This window comes from Diplotaxodon limnothrissa, linkage group LG17, assembly GCF_057381915.1.
Source record: "Diplotaxodon limnothrissa isolate DT_005_m linkage group LG17, D_limnothrissa_male_GT1.1, whole genome shotgun sequence".
Taxonomy (NCBI): Eukaryota; Metazoa; Chordata; class Actinopteri; order Cichliformes; family Cichlidae; genus Diplotaxodon; species Diplotaxodon limnothrissa.
This window is the reverse complement of record NC_140612.1, coordinates 10878540-10896563: the sequence shown is the minus strand read 5'-3', so window position 1 is coordinate 10896563 and position 18024 is coordinate 10878540. Positions and strand designations below refer to the sequence as shown.

The 18024-nt window shown below is 41.5% G+C and overlaps 1 protein-coding gene across 2 annotated transcripts in view; it reads right to left on the bottom strand.

Moving 5' to 3' along the window:
- Positions 1-1912: 1912 nt before the first annotated feature.
- The window catches only part of aspm (assembly factor for spindle microtubules), a 28612-nt gene continuing 12500 nt past the window's right edge, over positions 1913-18024 (bottom strand). The window contains exons 20-30 of one of the 2 annotated variants that reach the window (XM_085375699.1): positions 17161-17355; positions 16538-16839; positions 13762-16393; positions 11998-13323; positions 11242-11391; positions 10953-11144; positions 6892-7084; positions 5775-5929; positions 2385-2561; positions 2102-2274; positions 1913-2015 (exon numbers count right to left, since the gene is read on the bottom strand). In XM_085375699.1, coding sequence (XP_085231825.1) covers positions 1913-2015; positions 2102-2274; positions 2385-2561; positions 5775-5929; positions 6892-7084; positions 10953-11144; positions 11242-11391; positions 11998-13323; positions 13762-16393; positions 16538-16839; positions 17161-17355 — 5598 coding nt within the window. Of the gene's footprint in view, positions 2016-2101; positions 2275-2384; positions 2562-5774; positions 5930-6891; positions 7085-10952; positions 11145-11241; positions 11392-11559; positions 16840-17160; positions 17356-18024 lie in introns of both variants that reach the window. The other variant, XM_085375697.1, reaches the window with a different exon arrangement.

Below are 18024 nucleotides of genomic sequence, written 5' to 3'. Positions count from 1 at the left end.
TAAAGTAACTCTAACCAGCCAACAAAAACATGTGTTCATAATACAAAACAAGTTTACTTTGTGAAATGTTAAAAAGGTACAAAAAATAAAACAATAAAATAAAACAATATGTTTTCAAGACTTTTTCACAAGTTCCTATATCTCACTGAAATGTTGCTCTGTAGCTGATTTCTCGTATTTTAAGTGTGATTAGAAATTTTGACTAGAAACAAGACAAATATACTTGATAAGATTTTGAGTTTTTGCAGTGTACCCCCCACTGAGATCCGGCACTGCATAAACAGTTATACTTGAAACAGGCCAAATATTCTTAAATCTGACAAAAGTTTCTTGTTTTGAGAAGAAAAAAAAATCTGCCATTGTGGTGAGCAAAAGTTGCTTGACTAGAATTGTTAAAACTAGAAATTAATCGATGCCTTTTAACTAGACAAAACTGTCTAAAATTTATGCTTAAATGAAGAAAATTTGACTTATTACAAGGAAAGAGACTGAATTGTTTCTTTCTTGATTGAGTTAAATATAAGAATTAAATCTTAACTCTGAGAACAATAATTAGAAAAAAATCGCTGAGAATAAGACACCATCTGTTCAAAAAGCTACAACAAAAAAAATATGGGACTTTATCTTAAAGCAAGACACCAGAAGCACTCTTATTTTTTGCACTTTTATTGACACAGCAACGGGTCAGTAAATCAACTTTAACAGTACTGAGGTCTAATTCCAGGAGACTCATGTCTAACATTACCTACATTTGAGCAGAGTACTGTGTAACATGGCCACTGTAAGAAGTGCATATTCCAGATACTCTTAACAGGAATAATAAGAGTATAAAATACTCATGACTGAATGTATCAAACATACATTTTGCTCTTACTTCACATTTTAATATTTTTAATGATAACATTATTAGGTTTTTAATGTCCCTTACTGCAGAATAAAGATTTCTTATGAAAGTTTGGTTTTGTTTTGGTTTTATCTTTAGCTCCATTCTAAGAAAATGACCAGCTTCAAGTGTCCTCATTGTAGGACACATACAGGATGTCATGCTGAAATGTAAAGCACTTACAATAGAAGCCACTAGAAACAAATTATTCCAGCCTAATTGATGACATTTATGGCATTCAGGTTTTCAGGATTTTTATCGGTTTTTAGCATTATTTTGTTATTGTTTTTAATCGCCAAATCGGTTTTTCTGGGTCTTTTCACGTGTGTTATGAATAAATCTTTTTTTCGGTACCAATACTAGTTTTTTTGTTGTTGATGTATTTATCCGCGACACCTTAAAGGCCGGTCCGTTAAATTTTGGTCCATGGCGGAAAAAAGGTTGGGGACCGCTGCCTTAAATGAACTTATATGAACATGCCAAAAATAATTTTCACTGGTCTAGTTTGCTTACTGCTCTTTCAACTCTTCAGTGGTTATTGTCACATAATGACTGTTGCTTATGATTACCTAACAGGGTGTGGCTCATTTTTACCCACTGTCACACCTTAACCATTAACCCCTACTGTAGTCCATTTTGTAAATTTCAGTCATTCTAAGTGTGAGTGGAGGATTATCACAGGACTTGTTAATCACAAGTCAGCAGCCAATGACACACTCCTGCGCCCATCTGTTCATACTGTCTTCTTGTTTGCACAGGCCGGTATTACATCAAAAGGGATTTTAGTAAAAACTGCCATTTTGGGAGTAATGGCGATCCTGACATGTGCTGTTACAGGTTAACCTTGCATGCCTCTCCCCACTGTAGTAGATCCAGAAGAAACAATTTAATAGACAAATCCATTTTATTATATACATAAAAATGAATTGGTTTACAAAAAATAAAAATAAGACGGCAATACTTTTCTTAAGTTTTTAAAAAGAAGATCATGGATTAAAAATATATATATATATATATGAGCATGTTTATTTACAGCACAATGGACAGTGTGTTCGCCACCATCTGAATGGCCCTGAGGGGGTCTACAATGTCTTTGAGCTTATCTCGCCTGAGAACCCAATCTGGTGCAAACCTGAAAGAAAACAAAAAACTTTTAGTTATCTCTGGAAACATACAAGCACACTTTCAGTATATTATGTAACTCAGGAATATCCATACTTTGGTGCAGCGCGGGATTTACGAGGCGTCACTGGAACGAAGAAGCTCCCGTTGATCGACGCGCTCATCTTCTGCTTGATGATTGTTCTTTCTGTGTCCATCTTGTGTTTGCGAGCAGTGAGGCGGTAAATACTGTGGATCCTATCCAAGACCTTGGGTAGCTTTTTGACCTCCTAAAGAAAATACAGTAAGCAAAATAGTTAGCATTTTCTCTTGTGTAAAAATATCATTGATATTGGTATTTATGCACTCGTGTTATCTGTTTGTTACAGTGTCTACGGACCTCAGTGCGTTGCTTGTCCTGCAGCAGGAGCGCAAGAAGGAAACAGGCCTTAGTGAAGATGCTTCCACCCTTTTCTGCCACTTTATCCCCTGCCTTCTCCCGGTATCTCTGCAGCAGGTCCAGCAGCGTCTCCACAGAGTTTTCCACTGAATACACCGCCTCAATGGTCTTGTAGTACTGAGGAGGGAGGGGAGACGATGTTAGTCCTGCACACTTAAACAACACTAACGCATCCACTGTTGCATGTTCTATTTTGGCTGAAAAAGACAGAAACACTCAAAAATAAACACCACCCTCGTCCACTTTGTTCTTCATATTTAATGCTTCACGCACACACAAAAAAGTGAACATAATACATGTTTTATCTGCTACATATCCACATAAATGGTCACTTTGCAGTTAAATTAGCTTTACAGAAAGCAGTTTCTTATAGATTGTAGATGACATGTAAGGCCTTAAGCAAAGCTGTTAAAGCCACAATCATGAGACAGCTTCCATGCTGGTAATCTCATTTCATTAACCTTTGGTAGAACCTCAAAATCCCATCCTTTCGTGAACCTCGGGACCAAAAATGGTCCCGCCCCAAAAGTGCTCTAAAAATTTTATATATCAATATTTTTTTCTACTCTAAATTAGTCAATCTTTTAAAACTACTTCTGCTTAAAATATCCATGTCAAGTTTTAATTATATTTTCATTGTTTTAACCCTTTAAATCCCAGTTTTATTACATGAGCGCCCTGTTTTTTTAGCCCCAAAAAACAAAAAAACTAAATATTTTCCAAAAAAAACATTTGAAGTAATATTTGTTTGTTATTATAATTAGGCCTTTAGATGGACAAAAGATTGGCACCAACATTAATTTCGATCCGTTTTTAATTTTTTTTGCAGAAGCCGAAAATGTCCCCAGGCAGCGCTGCTGCTCCTGCTCCCCCGGGGAGGAGTGCCTCTGCCGCGGGTGTGTTTCGCGCAGCGCCGGAGCATATGGTTCGGTTCCCGTGTCTGCAGCACACACTTCCGCTACCACGTGAAAATAAATACGTCATTTCCTGTTGATTAAAAAAAATTAATGCACCCTCAAACGATCCTAAGGTCATAAAATGGTCCGGAACGAGCAGCGGGCCAAGCTGCTGCTGCACGCGGGAAATTAGTCTGCCTTTTCCGGGTATCTGTCTCGAGCAGGCCGCTGGAGAAGGTGTGTATGTTCCAGCAGGCGTCACATGTGGAACAAGGGCGCCACCCGGTGGCCAAATAAAAAATTACAATTCTAAGGCCCTGAGTCCAGAATGAAAGTGAAAGTTAAGCCATCGCCACGACGTTAATGGTAATAATTGTACAGTGAAAAATAGCGTTTATAATGGGTTTCAATGGGGCACAAATCGGCCACGAGGTTCGATAGTGGATGTATGCCTTTTATTCAGCCATTTAAGCTCATTTAAAAAACTCAGACTGAAATTTTAAAATAAAATGGGAAAAAAATACATGTTTGAAAATTTGGCTATACTCCATTAAACACAGTGGAAATGGCGTGGAATTAAAAAACGGAAAGGCCACGAAATGGTCCCAGGTTCTACCAAGTTAAACACTGCACAGAATGATGGGAGGTGTAATTTCTCAAAACTAAGCAGGGATTAGTTTGTCCTATTGTTTGATGTTTTAGAACGGTACAAATTAACCTGTTTTTGTCAAATGAGTCTGGTGGCTTTTGTGAGGGAACATATTTGGATCCAAAAGCTTTACATTCCCATACAAATGTTTTGCTGCTGCCCTCATCCACAGCAGTGTAAGCTTCTCAAAAGCACGGGTGTGCTGACGGTCATTTACCATCGACAGTATACAGATTACAGGTTTATTCAACCCCCACTTGTCTAAACAATCCCTTTCCAGCCAGAAGATTCAAAACAAATAAGTAAGATGTCTGGGTCTACCACGCCAACATGTTCCCGTCACAGTCAGGCAGATTATGTTGCAAGAAGAACAAAGTTCACAGCGAGAAGAGAGAAATCGATAACAGCAAACAGTCTGACAGAGGGTCAGATCTATATACAGGAAATGGGAAATGCTTTTAGAGAAAACAGGAAAGCTTGATAACACTTTAGTTCTGATATTTTCAGACAACCAGAGTTAAGTGATAGAGCTCTTTAAATGCATCTTCTCTGTGTTCTTGCAAGTTACTGTTTAAAATAATGCAACCAAAAATACTGCTGAATTTAAGAAATACTGGATAGTGATGCAGCACCAACTTTTATATACTTTTATGTACCTTTATATGATGACACAAAATGTCTAGCCATGAGAATACTGTATAAAAGTACTCTGCATTTAATATATCTGTACATAAATAAGTATTTGTTACCACCTTATATTACAGTCACACTAAGGAAAACAATGGCTGGCCCAAAACCATTGTGTAAGTGTGTGATAGGTTGGTTGCTGTAACTAGGGATGTCACCAGAACCAATATGTGTTGTATCACTTCCTACCAAAATTCTGAAAATGTGAGTAAGGACTGATTTCCCAAAAAGCCGTATGCAAGCATGTTACTGTACTGTACTGAAATTGTGTGGCCTAAGTGAACTAAAAGAATAGCTCCCAGATCAGTTTGAATAGATCAGCGTGAATGCTTTTCAATTAACATTACAAACATCCAAACCATTATCCTGCTTTTATTATGCCAAAATGTAAATTACCAACAAAGCTGTGAAATCAGCTTTGTTCCACTGGCTAAAATGTTTGCAATGGCTAACATTAAATGCTTATGCTAGTGTAATATAACATTAGTAGGCTATACAATGTTAACATTTTTAAATAAATGATCTGCCAGTGTTTTAAAAATGACTTTAATGAGGCAGTTTATGGTCGAGTATGCGAGATGTCACTTCAGATCATTTCTGTTTTGGTATCGAATTGGGCTGTGAGAATTGTTCAGTTCTACTGCTGTTTGTACCGACTACTAATGTCCAGTATCGTGACACACCTAGGTGGAAATACTTGTTAACTTTTGCCTAATGTGAAGAAATTCAATGCAACCAATGGGAAACTATAATTTCTTTCTAGTCACAAGGAGGTTGCTGTCCTACCCTTAGTCTTAGGTGAAATCTGACACTGACATTGTTAAATATGCTGGAACTGAGGAGTGGAGGAGGTGGAGATAGCAAAATATAAGCTAAAACATCTCCTCCATTTCATGTGTCTACAGACAGTTAAAACAGCTTAACCTAATGTTGGGCCTGTAGGAAAACAAAAACAAAAAATAAACAACTGTCTACCTTCAGCTTTAATGTCACACTAAACTAATTAACCGGTTTACCTTTTATGTTTATAACCTGAGAGTACCGGATTACTTCATGAGGAAGCATAAAATACAAAGTGCTGTTCTGTGTCTGCAGTACCTTGGAAAGGTTGAGAAGTATCTGAATGGAGAAGGTGATGACGTCCATGCAGGGGACGCTCCTGTTACAGCAACGGATTAGTGTGAAGATGACGTTAGTGGCTCCGCTCTCCACAAGCCGCTCGCAGCACTCTGGGGACAGCCTGGTGGCGGTTTCTGCACACGAATGCAACATGCAAACACAGAGGCACGCACAAAGAGATTTCAGTCAGGACAAATCATAAGATGCACTCTTACATGAATAAGAAGTATGCATTTTGGCCAATTAGGCACATATATATTTACACATTTTAAACTATAAAATATTTAATAGATTTGGGAGTGATTGTAGAAATAGTCCCTAAAATATTACCCACCATAATTCAAAGACCAGAAGTGGGTTTTGATTCTACACATCACACATTAGAAAGACAAGAAACACAAAGAAATGCTCCAGAAATGCTGAAGCGTTTTAAAGAGGCAGTTTCTCAGAAGAATTTCTAGTAGATACGTCTATGGTATCAATTTAAATACTCATTCTCGAGTTGTCCATTCACTCATTTATAATGGTCCTCAATGTTAAATTGCACAGAATATCTCATCTAAAGATTATTAGAATGAGGAGAAATATCAGCATGCAAGAGGCACAAGTACAAATCAGTATTGAATATCTGCCATCTTTGGGCCCTCAGGCAACACTGCTTTAAAACCAAGCATGGCTGGGTCATGAAATCATTGCCTGGGCCCAGGAACACTTCCAGAAATCACTGTTACTTCACAGTGAAAAGTAACTATATTACTGGGACCATCTAAATGTTTGGTAGGAACTACATGCATCTTCTGCCTCTCATAATGATATGTGAAATAATTCGTCATTAATTCGTCATGGCTCACGTGTGCTCATTCACTCAGTTGAAAATAATGTCTGATCGTAAGCTGAGTAAACTATAACTTGCATGGCGTTTGTTCAGTGCTGTGGTGGGGTGAGCCAAAGATATTGTCATTAAGCTGTTTAGTGTTACATAAGTTGCCACATCTAAAAGCTGTGGGATGACTTGCAGGGAAAATGCTGTTTAAAACTATTTTTCCATTTTTGTACTCAGCATGAGGGGAAACGAGTAGACAACAAAAAGCCTTACCAAGATTTTTCAAGGCCTCCAGAATGTACGAGAAGTGTTTATAACGAAGAAGGTAGTCCAGTGCACATGAAGTTTTATTGCACAGTTTGTCTTCCTCTCGGACACTGGCAGTGACCACACGTAAGCGGTGCCTCAGCTTTACAATCTTGGGATTGTCATTCAATCTGCGGGAGCAGTGTCCTCTCCACAGAGCCTAGAAGGAGAAAGTGGTTAAAATTAAATTAAATTAAAAACAAACAAACAAAACAAAAACTCACATTAGTTTCAAACTGTTGGAAAACTAAATAAGTTAACAATTTTCAGGGCAAAATGTGTATAAAATTATTTGATTTCCATCAATTCATAGCAAACATTTTGCTAGTGTAAACTGTTATTAGAAGTATTAAATATTAACAGCAAAATTAAAGAAATGATCCCAGCAAGGCTGTTACTGCCTTACTTTGTAGGTTGTAACAACATTTTGCTGACTACATTGTCAACAAATATCAAAATGATGAGGATAAAGTAAAGACTGGATAACAAGTTGTTGCTTTTAATTTTGGTAACACTTTAAAACACAGCCTGCAACTAAGGGAGTGATTCCTCCATCATTAAATTGAATTTCAATTTATTTTTCTTTTAATAACAATGTCATTATAGTTACCTACAAAAACTCAGGGGTTGGGAGAAATCAATTTTATTTTTAAAAGATCTGTCATACTCACAAACATGATGAATATTAAGAAAAGATGTAAAAAAAAAAAAAAACAAAAAGATAATAATAATAATAATAATAATAATAATAATAATATACAAAGGCACAATTAATCTACTCCATACTATGACATGTCCATAGAACAGTACAGTTTATTTATGATGTAAAATTGGGAAATTGCTTGTCCATAAAATTTCCGTGAAATTGGGCAGTACTTAAAAGTATAAATTGTCTTTTTTCCTATAAAATACCTTAAGTTATAAAATTATTAACGTTACTTATGCATTACATAAATTCTCCTCTGTAATTTGCTATATTATTGTAGTCAAGGGGTTTGTGTGTCCCAAGAATTCCAGGGGCTATGCCACTCGAAAGGCCTTTTGCCCCTGGTAGGATCTCCCATGGTAAATTGGTCCTGGGTGAGGAACCAGACAAAGAGCTGTTTAGAAGACCGTTATGTGTACACAATCAAGGGAACAGTTCACCCTGCCTGGGATAAGGTTAGTGGAGCTCTGCCCTGGAGCCAGGTCTGGGGAGGGTACCTGAAGGAGAGCCCCTGGTGGCCTGGAGGCCTGACCGGACGCAACCTGGAGAAGGCAAATGAGCATTTCCTCCTGTAGGCCCACCATCCACAGGAGAGGGTTGGGTGCTATAGGGGTTGGGTGCTATAGGGGTTGGGTGCAGTGTGTGACGGGTGCCAGTCAAGGGAGACCCTGGTGGGCTGATCCCAAGCTACTGAGGCTGGTGAAACGTCAACTTTCTGGTGGAGGAGGAGCATGAGCTGGTGTGTGAGGTTGAAAGGTACCACAGAGATATAACCGGGCTCACCTCAATACACAGCTTGAGCTCTGGAACCAGCCTCCTGGACAGGGGCTGGACTCTGTCCCAGCTAGAAGTTGCTTTTGGTGACAAGCGGTATCTTGGCATGTCCTTGGCTGGCTGCCTGTATATTGGAGTTTTTTTCCCCCGGTAGACGAGAGGGTTTGATTCCTTGGTGTGTTGCTTGTTAATATGAGCCAGTCGGCCCTTATACAACCGTTGCAAGAGCTTGGTCCACATTACTGGCAATAAGTTAGATTCATTCCCAGTGGGTATTGGATTCTTCCAAGGGTGCCCTTTGTCACCAATTCTGTTTATAATTTTTATAGACAGAATTTGTAGGCATAGCAAAGTGGCAGGAGGCTTTCACTTTTGTGGTCCCAGAATCTCTGCTTTTCATTGATTATGTTGTTCTTTTGACTTGATCAGGTCTGTCGCCTCCAGCTGACACTGGCCAAGTATAAAGTGGTGGGAATGAGAATCAGCACCTCCAAGTCTGAGGCCATGGCCCAAGCATCTTGGGCTCTTGTTCATGACTGAGGGGAGCGGGAGACGGACGGGTCTATGGTTGCAGTGATGCTGAACCGATCCGTTGTGCTGAACAGAGAGCTGAGAGTAAAAGTGAAACTCTCGATTTACCAGTCAATCTACGTCCCTACTCTCATCTATGGTCACAAGTAGGGGTGGGCGATAGAAACGATATACGATAGAAACAATGTAAATTTGGCCAACGATAAAGATTTTGACTATACCGCTCTACCGCATGTTGATGATGCCTGTTTTGGTTGAAAGCATCGCAGCGGCTACAACCATTATCATCTGCAAATTATGCCAGGCGACAGTCATAGCAAAGAGATGAAGCACTTTTGAAATATGGGGAAAGCCAAAAACTGCGCTTCCTCCACTTCCGTAAATTTGATTCATTTATGTTGAATTCTCTCACAGCTGTTCCTATCCCCATGTTGTTGCAGTATATTAATAACTAACCTATTGTGGATGAAAAGTCTCAGTTGTTCTCCTGACTGAAGTTTGGCCCGTGTATAGCATCCTGCCATGCGATTGCATTCGTCCCTGACCACCAGAATCCCTCACGTTAACTTTTATCGAGTGGAAAAAAAGTTGGCGTTCATCCTCCAGCTTCACTGTGCTAATGTTATGCTAACATAGCTGTGTCGCTAGCAATCACGTAGCACAACATTAAACACCAGGTAGTCCAACTTCAGTAACCCTGCAAACGCCACTGCTGTTTAGTTTTCTGTCTTCATTTATGTTGGAAGTGGTAGCAGAGCTGTACGTTTTAATTAGTTTCAAAAATCTCTGTCAGAACATGGTATGAAATGTTTAGGTGGAAACTAGCGAGCTAACTTCCTGTTAACTTCTAACTCCGTTAAATTTAAGAAATTCTGTTTTCATGGAAGCCTGGATGTTAAACTTAATTGTTACACCTGGTAAAGCAGCAACGCTGATGATTTTATTAAAGATGAAAGAATTTAGACCGTTTTTAACGCTCAGTGTTCATTTGACTTTGGGACCTGAAGCAGAAGGAGTTTTGGACCCAGATTACTCCGCGAAGCTCCTCACTATGGCAGCCGTAATGCTCTGACAATCCATCAAGCAGTGCGGCTTACCAAAGTTGTACTAAAACATTTTTTAACAGATTTCTGCACGCCCAAATCGGTTTGAGGTCAGTAAGCACAACCAGAATTCATACATAAGGCACACTCTCGATTTTGGAGAAAATGAAAGGATTTTATGTGTGCCTTATAGTGTGGAAAATACGTTATACAGAAGAAAATAATATATTGCGATATATATCGTTACCGCACGTGCTTCAAATTATATCGCGATATGGATTTTAGGCCATATCACCCAGCCCTAGTCACAAGCTCTGGGTAATGGCCTAAAGAATGAGATCAGGAATACAAGTGTCAGAAATGAGCTTTCTTGGAATGATGGGTGGCCTTTTTACTTAGAAATAATGTTACTGTAGAGCCGCTATACCCTCTACAGTAAAAGGAGCCAGTTGAGGTGCCTTATCCAGGAGGCATTCTTATCCAGGAGGCAGATAAGAATGCCTCCTGGATAAGGTGTTCTAGGTCTGTCCCACCAGGACGAGGCCCCGTGGCAGACTCAGAAGATATTGTAGAGTTTATATCTCTTGCCTGGCCTGAGAACATCTCTGTGTTTCTCAGATGAGCTGGAAGAGGTGGCTGGGGACAGGGGAGTTCTGTGCATCCCTTTCTTTGCTTACCTATGGGTTGTCATATAAAGTGTTACCTATATTTTCTTTGTAAAATTAGGCCATGTTCGCAACAGTCAGATGTTAAAAACAGTCCTCCTCCTGAAATTGTTTCCCAGTTATAATGTCATGGACTGATCATTGTAGAAAGAAAAGATTTAGCAAATCTTTAATGGGCTGTTCTAACTGAGGTGACTGAGGGTTGAATGAACTTTGGACACCTAAATATAGACTGAATTGGAAATCTGCGACTCTCCCCTTTAGAATTACAGGCAACATCTTTACCACACTCAGCACTGACTACGGTACCTGGGCCTTGAGAATACCCTGCTGAACCCTCTTCTGACGCCTGAGGAGGAGGAATTTCCAGACAGCCTGCTGGATGACAGTCGCAGCCTTGTGGCGACGAGCTAGCCAGTGCCTGACTGCTCTCTGAGCTGTAGCCACCTTCAGCTTGTACTCCAGATAGCGTCTTCTCTGTTGCCTCGCTCTCACCAGTCGCTTAAAAAAAAAAAAAAAAAAAAAAGTCAAGATGCCATTTGTAAAAACTGTTGTACTCTTCAATAGATGTAGCACTGTGGATGTTTTGTGACTCTACCTGTATGGTGATAACAGAATGGATCTGTCTTTTAGCGGACTCCAAAGCCCAGTGAGCTCTGAGTGCTCGTTGGATCTTTATGGCACTGAGATGGTGAAATATGGCCGACGTAAAACGTAGCCTCCTCTCTGCACGAGCGGCCTTTAGTACCTGAAAAACATTGGCTTACATTTAACCAGCAACTTTTTTTTCCCCTCCACATAACACATTGAGACTGCTTACTACAAATCACATTTCAACACTGTGAGACTCCAAACAAGCTGCAGTTCCTCTTAATTACGGTACTCTGTTTATTTTTGTACTGCAAATGAACTTTACCTGCTGTCTTGCAATCCAGGCTTGCCAGTGTTTCTGAAGTGTGATGGCAGCTTGCCTCACTTGGATGTATTTGCTTCTCTCCTGCCTGCCGAGCTGCACTGCTCGAATCCTCTGCTGAAGTTTCACAGCTGCATCTTTCTTTCTTTGGAAGATACGTCGTTCCACCAAACATTTCCAGTATGACTGGATTACAACAGCAGCATGATTTTGTAGGCTAACATCCCTCCTGACGCGCCAGCCTCTCAGTGCTGCCTGGAGAACTATGGCGGATTGTTTCAACTTCAAAAACTTTGCTCTTTCTTGCCTCTGAAGAACACGAGCCCGATAAAGTCTCTGGATGATGATGGCAGATAGACACATGGCCTGGAATTTGACGACTTCTCTGTGTTTTCTGAAGGCAGACTGGATCACAGTAGCAGCTTGATGCCAACGAGCAACTTCCTGTCTGACCTGCTGCCCTCTGTACGCTGCCTGAAGAACAACAGCAGCTCTGCGCAGTTTCTGATATGTTTGCAACTGTTTCTTTGCTGCTACAGAGGCTCGATATCTTGTCTGAAGAGTCAGGACAGAGGATTTCAGAGTGAGATACTCTCTGTGTTCGCAGTGAGCTCTGTAAGCTCTCTGGATAACACTGGCAGCTTGATGCTGTAGTTTGATCATCTGTCTGGATTTCATTCCACGATATGCAGCCTGTAGAATGATGGCAGCTTTTCTAACCTCTTGATAATGTTTCACCACAAGGTTTCTGGTTCTTTGAGCTCTGAACCTCTGCTGTAAGACACAGGTTGCCCAGCGTTGTCGCCTGAACTCTGATTGAAGTTTATATCTCCTGAAGTTTGCTTGAATGACAGTAGCTGCTCTGTGCATCTTGGCAATGTCAGACCTGACACGATGACCTCTGAAAGCTGCTTGTAGGACCACAGCAGAATGTCTCATTCTTAGGAAGTTTTCCCTTTCTTGCCTCTGAAGAACACGAGCCCGATGACGTCTCTGGATGATGATGGCAGATAGACGCATGGCCTGGAATTTGACGACTTCTCTGTGTTTTCTGAAGGCAGACTGGATCACAGTAGCAGCTTGATGCCAACGAGCAACTTCCTGTCTGACCTGCTGCCCTCTGTACGCTGCCTGAAGAACAACAGCAGCTCTGCGCAGTTTTTGATATGTTTGCAACTGTTTCTTTGCTGCTACAGAGGCTCGATATCTTGTCTGAAGAGTCAGGACAGAGGATTTCAGAGTGAGATACTCTCTGTGTTCGCAGTGAGCTCTGTAAGCTCTCTGGATAACACTGGCAGCTTGATGCTGCAGTTTGATCATCTGTCTGGATTTCATTCCACGATATGCAGCCTGTAGAATGATGGCAGCTTTTCTAACCTCTTGATAATGTTTCACCACAAGGTTTCTGGTTCTTTGAGCTCTGAACCTCTGCTGTAAGACACAGGTTGCCCAGCATTGTCGCCTGAACTCTGATTGAAGTTTATATCTCCTGAAGTTTGCTTGAATGACAGTAGCTGCTCTGTGCATCTTGGCAATGTCAGACCTGACACGATGACCTCTGAAAGCTGCTTGTAGGACCACAGCAGAATGTCTCATTCTTAGGAAGTTTTCCCTTTCTTGCCTCTGAAGAACACGAGCCCGATAACGTCTCTGGATGATGATGGCAGATAGACGCATGGCCTGGAATTTGACGACTTCTCTGTGTTTTCTGAAGGCAGACTGGATCACAGTAGCAGCTTGATGCCAACGAGCAACTTCCTGTCTGACCTGCTGCCCTCTGTACGCTGCCTGAAGAACAACAGCAGCTCTGCGCAGTTTCTGATATGTTTGCAACTGTTTCTTTGCTGCTACAGAGGCTCGATATCTTCTCTGAAGAGTCAGGACAGAGGATTTCAGAGTGAGATACTCCCTGTGTTCGCAGTGAGCTCTGTAAGCTCTCTGGATAACACTGGCAGCTTGATGCTGTAGTTTGATCATCTGTCTGGATTTCATTCCACGATATGCAGCCTGTAGAATGATGGCAGCTTTTCTAACCTCTTGATAATGTTTCACCACAAGGTTTCTGGTTCTTTGAGCTCTGAACCTCTGCTGTAAGACACAGGTTGCCCAGCGTTGTCGCCTGAACTCTGATTGAAGTTTATATCTCCTGAAGTTTGCTTGAATGACAGTAGCTGCTCTGTGCATCTTGGCAATGTCAGACCTGACACGATGACCTCTGAAAGCTGCTTGTAGGACCACAGCAGAATGTCTCATTCTTAGGAAGTTTTCCCTTTCTTGCCTCTGAAGAACACGAGCCCGATGACGTCTCTGGATGATGATGGCAGATAGACGCATGGCCTGGAATTTGACGACTTCTCTGTGTTTTCTGAAGGCAGACTGGATCACAGTAGCAGCTTGATGCCAACAAGCAACTTCCTGTCTGACCTGCTGCCCTCTGTACGCTGCCTGAAGAACAACAGCAGCTCTGCGCAGTTTCTGATATGTTTGCAACTGTTTCTTTGCTGCTACAGAGGCTCGATATCTTCTCTGAAGAGTCAGGACAGAGGATTTCAGAGTGAGATACTCTCTGTGTTCGCAGTGAGCTCTGTAAGCTCTCTGGATAACACTGGCAGCTTGATGCTGCAGTTTGATCATCTGTCTGGATTTCATTCCACGATATGCAGCCTGTAGAATGATGGCAGCTTTTCTAACCTCTTGATAATGTTTCACCACAAGGTTTCTGGTTCTTTGAGCTCTGAACCTCTGCTGTAAGACACAGGTTGCCCAGCGTTGTCGCCTGAACTCTGATTGAAGTTTATATCTCCTGAAGTTTGCTTGAATGACAGTAGCTGCTCTGTGCATCTTGGCAATGTCAGACCTGACACGATGACCTCTGAAAGCTGCTTGTAGGACCACAGCAGAATGTCTCATTCTTAGGAAGTTTTCCCTTTCTTGCCTCTGAAGAACACGAGCCCGATAACGTCTCTGGATGATGATGGCAGATAGACGCATGGCCTGGAATTTGACGACTTCTCTGTGTTTTCTGAAGGCAGACTGGATCACAGTAGCAGCTTGATGCCAACGAGCAACTTCCTGTCTGACCTGCTGCCCTCTGTACGCTGCCTGAAGAACAACAGCAGCTCTGTGCAGTTTCTGATATGTTTGCAACTGTTTCTTTGCTGCTACATAGGCTCGATATCTTCTCTGAAGAGTCAGGACAGAGGATTTCAGAGTGAGATACTCCCTGTGTTCGCAGTGAGCTCTGTAAGCTCTCTGGATAACACTGGCAGCTTGATGCTGTAGTTTGATCATCTGTCTTAATTTCATTCCACGGAAGGCAGCTTGTAAGACAACAGCTGCATTTTTCTTAACACTCAGGGCATGCACCTCTGCTCTCATCTTTTTGTTAGCTCTGTAGCGTGTTTGCAATACAGTGGCTGCCCAGCAGAGTCTCTTGTAGTTGTTTTTCTGCTGGTACATTCTATACTGAGACTGAATTGTTACAGCTGCCATGTGCTCAATACACAGCCGCTTTCGAACTACATATCCTCTGTAAGCTGCTTGTAGACAAACTACTGCCCTTCTCTTTGAGAGATAGTCCAGCCGTGCTTTTCTTGCCAGGGTTACTGCTCTGTACCTCTGCTGACAGGCCAAAACTGCCACTCTGACAGCCAGGAAGTTTTTTCTATCCCGGATGGCCAGAAACTTTCTCTGAATGACTGAAGCAGCTTGGTGCATGTTTGCAATCTTTCTCCTGGCCTTGTGGCCACGGTATGCTGCTTGGATTACTATGACTGCATGTTTCATTGTTCTGTAACTCTGCATCTGTTGATCCATGAGCCGTTTGGCCCTGTACCTTTCCTGAATAATGATGGAGGCACACTTAAGGGCAAGGTAAGCCACACGCATTCTGTGCATCCTGAAGTGAGCTTGGATTGCTCTGGATGCTTTATGTTGCCTCTTCAAGTCCCGCCTTTCTCTAAATCCCCGAAACACAGCTTGTATCTTAACAGTCGCCTGCTTAAGTTTTCTGAATTCATTTAGCTGCACCCTGCACAGCAAAAGAGCTCTGTATCGGCTCTGGATGACAATCGCTGCACTGTGAAGCAGAAGATAACGTTTCCTACATAAAAACATCCTGGCTAAAGCCTGAATGACAGTCGCTGCCTGGTGCTTTTTCTTCAACTCTGCCCTAACTCTCATCCCTCTGAATGCAGCTTGGAGAGTAATGGATGCCGCTTTCTTTTCTAGGTATCCTCTCCTCATCTTCCTTCCAGCCAAATAAGCGCTGTAATGGCTCTGTAGAACCACAGCTGCTGCCTTCTTGGCTCTGTACTCTGCTTGCACTTTGTGCCGACGATAACAAGCCTGTATAAAAGATGCACACTGATGCCACTTTTCTATCCTCTTCCTGTCCACTCTGCCTCTCCAGTTAGCTTGCACAGTGAGCACAGCGGCCCTCAGAGAGTTATATTCATTATTTGTCTTGCGACTCAAAAGTGTTGCTCTGTACTTTTGCTGTATTAGAACTGCAGCTCTTTTCAAGATCAGGTAGCGCCTACGGGCAGCGTGCTTCCTAAAAGCTGCCTGGATCACAGCTGCTGCCCTGTCCTGTTTTTTCAGAGAGTCTCGAGCCACTTTCCCACGATACGCTGCCTGTATGGTAACGGCCGCGCGTTTCATCCTGACAAACTTTTTCCTCTCCGCGTCTCTTGTCATGGAAGCTCTGCACCAGCGCTGGATTACGACTGCAGCACACCTCATTTCCGACACTTCTTTTCTGACAGCGTGCCCTCTGAAGGCACTCTGGATGACAACAGCTGAGTGGTGCTGCAGTTTTAATGTGAGAAAAAGGCGCCTCTGTGCAAGGCCTCTGTACTGAGCCTGAATGAGGAAAGCACTTCCCTTGATCTTTCTGTACTGATTGAGACACTTTTGCATCCTGTACCAGGACTGGATTCTCACAGCAGCGGCAGTTCTTTGGGACATTTTTCTTCCGTACCATTTCTTAAAAGCAGCTTGTATCACTCTGACCGCACAGTTTTCCTTTTGTATTTTCTGAGCTTTCCATCTTCTATAGCCTCTTTGTATTTTTACCACAGCGCTCCTTAGTAAGAGATAATGTGCTCTGTCTCTTTTTGAGATGGCCCATGCTCGTGAGTACTTCTGAATGACTGTCGTCGCCCAGTAGATTTTCCCATAAGCGGAGGCCGCCCTCCTCATTCGCCATTGTGCTTGGACAACAATGGTATGATATCTGAGGCACTGGTAAGCCCTCATAGTTGAAAACATCCTCCACTGAGCCTGCAAGGACAAGATATGACCCATTTAATTCAAAGAACAAAAACACGTGGTAGCTTCATTATGCTGGATTTATCCTTGATATGACAAAACAGTAAAATTATCCAAAAAAAAGAAGTGTAATCACAGTGTTTACTAGACAGCACATTAATAGATGATCATGAACATCAAAATGTCCTTGAACAAAGTCATTCACAACTAGAAACAAAGTCAGATTAACCACCACCTGAGAAGCTGAATCTAGTTAGATTCAAAAAGCCAAAGCCATATGTGACTTTGTCAAACACCACTTCTAACCCTCAGATATATAACGCACATACACACCTGGATGACGGTTGCTGCTTCATGCTGCATAGCCCGAAGTTGAGCCTGTTTTCTAAGTCGCAGCTTTTTGCGGGCTGCATAACCTCTCCATGAGGTCTGGATGACAACAGCAGCCTGGTTCTGCCTCTTAGCTCTGCGCCTCTGAAGAAAATTCCTCACAAATACTTGGATTTTCATGGCAGCCATGTTTCTTTCCTGCATGGAAACAAGAAGCAACATTAAACTAGAGCTGGGCGATATGAGATTTTTTCATATCACGATATGTTTTTTTCATTTCAGGCGATAACGATATCTATCACGATATAAGCCAAATAACTATATTTGTAAGATTTAAATGTGCCGTTGCTCACAAGTAAAATGTGAAATAATCAGCAGCTTGTTTTTATTTAAATATTTATTTCCCATAATAAGTTCAACAGGGTAGATGTACTTAAGGAACATGAGACTTTTTCAGATAAATAAAGGCAAATATTGCAAACTACACAAAAGGCAGCCGCTAAAGCGTTTAAGTTTCAAAATAGAACAAATGAAACAGACTAAATTGTCAATTCCACTTAGAAACAAAATATTAATTCTAAAAATAAATCTTAGTTTGTTTTACAGAAGAACAGACAAAACTGACTAACTTTTGTCAATATCAAATAAACTGAGAACTAAAAGGAAATTCTCAATCTCTCCTTGTTGTATAGCTGAGCTTTTCAAACAGTTTTAACAGTTACTTTAGTCAGACAAAAGCCGAATGACGAATTAGCGCTTCCAGTCAGAGACTGAGGCTACGTCCACACGTACACGGGTATTTTTGAAAACTGAGATTTTCCGTTTTCGTTTTAAAAAATAATCCCGTCCACACATAAAGGCAGAAAT